The 8,303-nt window shown below is 49.0% G+C and overlaps 1 protein-coding gene across 1 annotated transcript; it reads right to left on the reverse strand.

Annotated features, from left to right (window-relative positions):
* Positions 1 to 4,837: 4,837 nt before the first annotated feature.
* On the reverse strand, positions 4,838 to 8,103 carry LOC114682047 (toll-like receptor 12). Its single transcript, XM_028855834.2, is given in 3 exon segments — positions 4,838 to 5,547; positions 5,550 to 6,633; positions 6,635 to 8,103. Coding segments are annotated over 3 exon segments (2,730 nt in total). The 5' UTR covers positions 7,754 to 8,103; the 3' UTR covers positions 4,838 to 5,020.
* Positions 8,104 to 8,303: the final 200 nt, after the last annotated feature.

Here is an 8,303-nt window from a genome sequence, read left to right on the forward strand (position 1 = left end):
CTGGCACCGGAACAAATCTAGCAGGGTCAACGCCTGGGGGCGTAGCCCGGGACGACCCTGACTCTTTCCATTGGTTCTACGGTGACGGCACCGCCTAGTGGGCGGAGCCTAAGTTAGAAGAGGTGGGGCTTACTGAGGAATCGAGGATCGCTCATTTGAGCAGGAGAAAGTGGAGAAAAATAATAGTAAAAAAGGAAAGAGGGTGACTACTGTTGGGTTTCAAACCTGGGACAAATGGCTGAGGTGCCCGTAGGGACTGAAGGATGCAGGGAGAACCTGGCGGTCAAGTTCGCTTTGATATATTAAGTAGGCACCTCACCCATTGGTCCCGGGTTTGAAACCTAACAACTTCAGTGACCATTCTGTTGGGCAGAAAAGAGTTGGATAGTTGAAACTATGGTTCCCAGGTCACAACTTAGTTGAGTGGTTTGGAAGAGTTCTGTGCCTCACCTCTTCACTTGTAAGAACAGTAATAGCACCCATGTCACAGGTTTATGTGAGGGAGGCGCTAGTAAAACAATAAACCTAGAACTGTTAACTCAGAGCCAGGATCCATAATGGATAACAGATATTGGCCATTATTATGTAAATTGTGTACAGAGCTTGAATCCTCCTGGGTGTTGGAAACATGTTAATCCTTGTTGCTGAATAATCTTAGTATAATTTGTGGTTGCTCTGTATCACTGCCCTGGCTAGTCTTACACTAACTTGACACAAGCTAGTCATCAGAGAGGAGGGGAGCCTCAATTGAGAAAATGCCTCCATAAGATGGGCTGTGGAAAGCCTGTGGGACATTTCCTTAATTAATGGTTGATGGCGGAGGGCTCAACCTATTGTGGGTGGGTTCACCCCTGGGCTGGTGGTTCTGGGTTCTATAAGAAAGCAGGCTGAACAAACCAGTAAGCAGTTTTTCTCCATAGCTTCTGCATCAGCTCCTGCCTCCAGGTTCCTACCCTGTTTGAATTCCTGTCCTGGCTTCCTTCAATGGCAGGCTCTAATGTGGAAGTGTAAGCCAAATGAACCCTTTCCTCTCCAAGCTGCTTTGGGCACGGTGTTTTTTCATAGCAATAGTAACCCTAACTAGGACAACCAGTGTAAATACTCGGAGGTATGAGCAATCTAATAGGAAGGTGGAAATGTGGGTTTTGTAGTCAGGCATAGACCCAAATCCCAACCCGGCTACTTCCTAGCTGTGTACCCTTGAAAACAGCACTGCATCACATTTGTCCTTGATTTTATTTTTCAGCTGTAAAATTCAGGTGACAGAGCAGAACCTACCTCTCAAAACCTTGGGCACAGTGCTAACGCCTCTCATGTACGTATATGTGTGTTTGTGTGGGTAGGTGCATTGTGCATGAAGGTGCACATGCTTGTGGAGGCCTGAGGTCAATGTGAGTGTCCTTCACAGAGCATTCTCCACCCTGTCAATTAGAGGTGGGGTCTCTCACTGAACCTAGAGCTCAGAGATTCAGCTGGGTTAGCTAACCCATGAGCTCTGAGAATCTGTCTGTCTTTGCCTCCCCATCTATTCCCCAGTACTAAGTATTACTTACGGCACTGACACTCCTGGATATGGATGCTGGGGACCTGACCTCAAACCCTTATTGATCGTGTGGCCAGCACCTTATCAAGTGAACTGTCTCCCCTACAAGTCTTACATTTCAGTTTCATTGTCTGGAGGGTGGGAATGATAATAGTGAAATCTTCCTTTGAGGACTGTTGAGGGAAAAAAAGTAGACAAAGAATGTGAAAAGCTTGTCATATTCCTGACACTCAAAAAGTTGAATGACTACTGGCTGTTATTTTTATTGAGCTATAAAACTTGAGCAAATTGACAGTAGCTAGCATTTGGAAAGGGCTCAGTATATTAGCTAGAGTTACATTTAAGGAAATTCTACATCTTAGATCTTAGTTGTAATAACCCATTTCAAATTCCTTAGCTAGAAACTATATTCTGACTTTTTTTTTTTTTTTTTTTTTTTAGTTTTTCAAGACAGGGTTTCTCTGTGTAGCTTTGCACCTTTCCTGGATCTCACTCTGTAGACCAGGCTGGTCTCGAACTCACAAAGATCTGCCTGGCTCTGCCTCCTGAGTGCTGGGATTAAAGACGTGCACCACCACCGCCTGGCTCTGACTTACTTCTTAACAGATCACATGATTTACTTAGTGCGTATAATGCATTGGTATTAATAGGTTACTATTGCCTACTCTCGGCTACTGTTGAATACCCTATTCAATTGTCCCCGAAGTTCTATGAGGTTGGTATTGTTGCTCCAAGTTACAAAAGCGGTGGGGGCCTAGAGATATAAATTAGCCTGCTTAATATCACACAGACAATAAGTACTGAGGCTGGAATTTGAAGCTCTAAAATTCCAGACATTTTTTTGCTCTCTGCCTGACCTTTCCTGAGGAAGACACTGAGGAGAAGGAGGCGAGGACTTCGAGTAAACTCTGACACAGTTAGGAGGGCAGAGTGGGATGAGACATCAGAGAGTGTTGGTGTCCGAAGGTGGAAAGACAGCTTTGCAGGGCCAGGTGAGACCTTCCTTCCCATCAGCAAAGCCTGTCCTGAAGAGCAGAAACAGAGGTGTACAAAAAGAGAGAAACACCAATAGACCACAAGAGGGCACCCCTCACCCTAAATCCAGCCTGGAATTGTATGGTGTCTCGAAGCCTTTGTCTAATTAAAACCTGTCATTCTATTACAGAAGTGGGAATACTTTAAAAAAAAAAAAATCCCTAAGAGGCCAAATCCAGCCAGAACTAGCCTTGGGCTCTGTCCGGTTTGGCAGCAATCTGCATTTGCCTATCTGAATCTTTTCAGCTGGGTTAGAAGTAGGATCCAAGAATGAAGACGGCACTCTTCATCTTTGCTACAGGACCTGATCTCCAAACCTTCTGGATCAAGAATTCCTGGGAGCAAATCACTCTTCTGAAGCACATGCTTCCAACATATGTGTATCTGTTATAAATGATACACTTGTTTTATACAGTAATATAAAACATTTTATTTTAATTTTTTGTTTTTAAAATATTCTTTTTGTTTGTTTGTTTTAGTTTTGTAGACCAGGCTGCCCTCAAACTACTCAAAGAGATCCACTTGCCTCTGCTTCCCGAGTACTGGAATTAAAGGCATGCACCACCACCGCCTGGCTATTTTTTTTAATTATATGTATGTGTTTGGGTGGTGGTATGTATACATGAGTGGCAGTACTCTCAAAGGCCAGCAGAGAATGTCAGATCCCCTGGAGCTGGAGTTAGAAGTTGCTGTGAGCACCTGCCCGAAAATGGGTGTTAGACTGTAAACTCAGGTCCTTTTCAAGAATAGTGTGGAGTATTAATCACTGAGTATGGATTATTAATCCAGTCCTGCAATATGAAACTTCTATTGAACACATGTGTAATGAATTGGTGTTTTTCTTGTTCCTTTAGTCATATTAATGCATTTAATCATCACAAAATACTGAGCTGTGTGTGTATGATGCTATCCCATTTTACAGAACAGGAAACTAGGATGCAAAGAGTAAGTGACATACCAAAGCCACATAGTTAAAAAGCCGGCAATCTAGCTTCAGAAAAGGTAAGGTTTTTAAAAAGAAAAGAGAAATATAGCTGGGTCAGATAATACACACACCCATAATCCTGGCACTGGAGATTTGGAGGCAACAAGATTGGGAGTTCATCCTCAGTCAGATTCAAGGCTAGGCTGGGCTGGGGTGGGGTGTTGGTCAAAGTGAGGGAGGAATATTAATATAATATTTTCTTCCGAAACCCTGCCCCAGGCTGGGAGCTCAGCACAGGCCTCTGGAGAAAGTAATGGTTGAGCTGAATTTTAAAGGATGTTTAGCAAGTCCCCGGGGAAAGGTGTTGTCAGTAAAGAAGCAGTATGTGCAAAGGCCCAGAGGCAAGGCTTCATGATGCTCTGGGAGCTACATGTGGCTGGCTCTGTATGCTAGAGCATCCAGGGTGATAGTGCTGTTCTGAGGCTCCTGAGGATGATCTACATGAGCATAATATCTTCATGTTTTCACTGAAGGAGAAATGATCTGTCTGCTTCTGGACGGCATCCCAGCTTTGTGGCCCTCAGCTGTCAACCCTTCTATCCTAATTAGCTTTAACTGTCAACTTGACACAGCCTAAAGTCATCTGAGAAGAAAGTCTCAATTGAGAAACTGCCTAGCACAGACTGGCCTGGGGCATGACTGTGGGGGGACTGTCCTGATTGTCAATTGGAGAACCAAGTCCTCTATGGGCAGTACTCAACCTAGGCAGTGGTCCTGAACCCTATAAGAAAGCTAGCTGAACATTAGCCAGCCAGCAAGCAACACCCTCCATGCTTCTTGTGTACTTCTTGGCTGTGAAGTGAGTTCCCTGGTTGGAGGTAAGGCTGTGTGAAATAACAAGCAGGCCTGCCTTGACTTCCCTCAACAGAGCATGACCTGAATTTGTAAGCCAAAACAAAACAAAACAAAACAAAAAAACAAACTTTCCTCCCTTTAGTTGATTTCGATTTTGATTCAGGTGTTCATCACTGCAACAGAAGTGCAACATCTTCTATGACCCTGGACATAAAAGGACCGGTTGGACTCTTGACAATCCAGTTGAACTTGACCTGGTCCCAAGTTCTAAAGCTTAAAGATAAGCTTAAAGGCCTTATCTTCTTCCCAGCATGCCCCACCTTTATTTCCCCTTTGACCCTCTGCCTCTTGCATTTCCGCTAAATAAAAAAAAAAAAAAAAAAAAAAAATCAACCAAGCCATCATTTCTCAGATTTAGCCAGTTTACTGGGGATTTGGAGATCTTGGGAATGTCACATCCCCCATGGGCCCCTGCCATCTCTCAGCTTTCCTCCTCCTTCACCCTCCAGCCCCCGCCCCAAACCCGCGTTTCCAGCTTGTGGATTCCCGCACCGGCAAAAGCCGACTCCAGGCTCTCGGCCCCACTGTGCCCCCCTCCTCACTGACTCCCTGCCAGGCTGGCTTGCTTCCCTACCCCCGCCCTGAAGTTCACATGTGCCACCTTACTCCAACCCCGGCGACCCGAGCCTGCTCCTCAGCCAAGCCCAGAAGCCATCCTTTCTCTCTTCTTCCTCGGGCCACAGGCAGTAGTCTCCTCGCCGAAGCAGCCGGGCCAGTCTGTGGTAGCCGGGGAGCTGGTGTCGGGAAATGGGTTCCAGGAAGGCCAGCAACACCACGGGAGGGAAGGGGGCAGCCAGGAAGAGAGAGGTGGCCAGGCGGAGCTCCAGGCGGCCGCGAGGGCTACACAGGGCCTGGCCGCTCAGCACACAGAGAATGACGCGGCTGGTCACCATGCTGTCCACCACATTATCAACTACATCCTTACCAGGCTCAAAGTCTCGATCAGGGAGACAGAGGCGGAGGCCCAGGCCCGCTGGAAGGAAGCCCTCCAGAGCAGGCAGAAGTTCCTCTATTACCCAGCCCTGGTCTTGCCTGCAGTGAGACACGAAGACGTCAAAAAGGAACCGCTTTCCTTCACCCCCCTGACCCCGCCGACCCTGGAGCCAAACCCTGAACAAGGCCTGCAGGAAGGGATCCATAAGTTCCTGACTTCTTGGAGGAGTGGCAAGGCCATCAGCAGAAACACCAAAGAAGAGCTAGCTAAGAAGAGTTTTAGCTCCAAAGTCTGGGGGCAGTGGTCCCACAGAAAGGAGAAAAGGGGGTGCTTGGCATGGCCCCCCTCTTCTGTTAGACATAACTGGCGATCTAGTATCTGGATGTATGTTTTAGTGGACTGCTTAACCCATGGCTCCATCCATGCGTTGGCACACTGGCAGGCCAAGTTTGACTGCAGGATGTATATATACTGGGGCATCTGAGGGCTGTACTCCCTCAGACTGTCATGCAGAACCAAGTCTTTCTCGGTGTATAGCACTAAGACCCGGAGACTGCCCAGGCGCTGGAAAGCTGCAGCCGACAGCGTCTTGAGCCCTGTGCCGGACAGCTGCAGTGCCCGGAGCTGGGGAAGCTCGCCCACCAGTTCCTCCAGCTGTACTGAACGGGGCTGGGCTACGGATTGAAGGGACTCCAGCTTCAGCTCCTGGAGGCTGGGCAGCCCAGTGATAAGGCAGGGTCTGGAGTTGCTTCCAGCACCCCAGATCTTCAAGGACTGAAGTTTGGGGAGCTGCCAGAGAAAGATGTTGGAGGTGTCCTGGGAGCAGAAGGCCTCCAAGCTATTCTGGAGCAGGGAGAGATGCTGAAGAGTGGGGAAGACCTCCGAGGCATTCTGCACCTCCAGCTTCATCCCCCTGCCTTTTATAGTCAAGGTCTCCAAGAAAGGAAAGACGTTTGGGGAAAGCCTCCAGGGCTTCATGCCTGACGATGCATGAAGCTCTAAGCTGGTCAGATACATAGGCAGGGACAATGCTGACGGAGCAGGGAGAGAGGGAAGCTTCAGTCTCAAGGTATGCAGACTCTGTGCTCCCCAGAAGCCAGGGTCTGGGCTCAGAGATATTTGGGTGTCTAGCAGGCTAAGGGTGGTCAAGGCAGGCAGAGCAACTAACCAGTTCTTACTCAGGTTAAGCAGGGGATTTTTATCCAAGTTCAACGTCTCTAGCTGCTGGAGATCCCGGAACAGCTGTCCCTCCAGGGAAAGCAGCTGGTTGTCCTGAAGCAAGCAGTTCTCGCAAGTGTGGTAAGCAGGAGAAGGTGGCTGGAGGCAGGATGCGCAGCCCGTTGCCTGCCAGATTCAGAGTCCTCAATCCTGACACATCCCCGGTCTCGTTCATGCACAGCGTCACGCTCTGCAGTTGGTTTCCAGCCAGGTTCAGTGTCTCAAGCCTAGGCATGGCAGCCAGGAACCCTGGGGGCAGCTTAGTCAGGCCAGTGCTTTGGAGACCCAAGCTCTTCAGACTGTTGCAGGAAGCCAGGGCCTCCTGAGATATATATCCTATCTTGTTTCTTCCCACGTTCAGCTCCTGCAGCTTAAAGTGGGCAACAGCCTCAGCAGGCAGCTCCGCCACGACAGTCGACTGTGCATACAAGACATCGAGTTTCTGAAGTCCCAGGTCCTTCACTCTCGCTGCCTCAAGGTGTGTTTGATCCAGGTTCAGAGTCTCCAGCTGGAGACCCTGGAGGGACCCAGGACTAGCCATCTTCAGCCCCTGGTTGAATTTCAGATCCAACATATGCAGGGTCCACGGATCCCTGGAAGAAGGGCCTTGCACCAGGTCTGGAAACATGCCAGCTAGCTCCCCCACATCCTGGAGGCAACTGAACGTAACAGCCAGCCTTTGCAGACTGCGAGGCAGTTGGACACCTGCCTTCTTGTCCAGGCAGGGCCCCGAGATATGGAGGCTCTGGAGGGAAATCAGGTCCCCGAAGGCATCAGGAGGCAGAAAGAGGGATTTCTTCCCAAAAGGCTGGTCTAGAAAAGATAGTTTCTGCAACTGTCCTAAGCCTCGGAGAGCTCCTGGCAGGAGTTCGGTGAGATGCAGATTCAGTGCCAGAATCTTGAGTCCAGGAAAAAGAGAGAAAGCATCCGGAGGCAGAGAAGACACAGAACCGATGAGGCAGAGTCCTTCCACGGTCCGAGGCACAGCTGCCAAGGTCTGTGTCAGGTTGGTCACTGAGAAGCATGCAGCAAGGAAGGGCAGCTGGGTGACTGAGCAGAGTGAGAAGTAGCGAGAGACCAGGGGCAGTTGGGAGCCTTCAGTCAGCAGGCACTTAGAAGTGGTCCACCCTGTTACCAGAGGCAGGGAAAGGAGCAGGCCAGGCAGTAGCGGGTGCCAGCCCATCTCAACACCAGCAGAATCAAAGCGGAGAGGAACTCAGAGTCCTGCCCCGTCACAAGTGAATGTTGCCAATACTCACAGCATGGGCAGGATATTCATCCACTTTGGAGAACCTGTAAGGTCTGAGAGCATAGACAAAGGGCCACAGGACCTTCTGCTGTGGACACTGGGACGCTGGGAGAAGTGAGGAACCAGACTCGGAGACACAGTACAGAGGCTGCAGGGTCAGGGAAAGGAAGTCCTGGGGTGATGAGCTGGGACCTGGTCTCACTTCTCTGTTAGGAGAAAACAGGTGGAGTTTCTTTTCTTCTTCTTGTTTTCTTTTTTATATATGGTCTCATGTAGTCCAGGCCATTGAGTCCTTTGAACTTCTGAACTTCTTACTTCCACCTCCCCATTGCTGGGATTACAGGTGTGCACCACTATACCCAGTTTATGCAGTGCTGGGGTTAGAATCCAGGCTTCAGTGGTGCATGCTAGACAAGCACTCTACTAACTGAGAGACACCACATCCCCTACAAGTAGTTTGTAAGTGCAAGATTTGGGTCCCGGC

The sequence above is a fragment of the Peromyscus leucopus genome, chromosome 2 (genome assembly GCF_004664715.2).
Source record: "Peromyscus leucopus breed LL Stock chromosome 2, UCI_PerLeu_2.1, whole genome shotgun sequence".
Taxonomy (NCBI): domain Eukaryota; kingdom Metazoa; phylum Chordata; class Mammalia; order Rodentia; family Cricetidae; genus Peromyscus; species Peromyscus leucopus.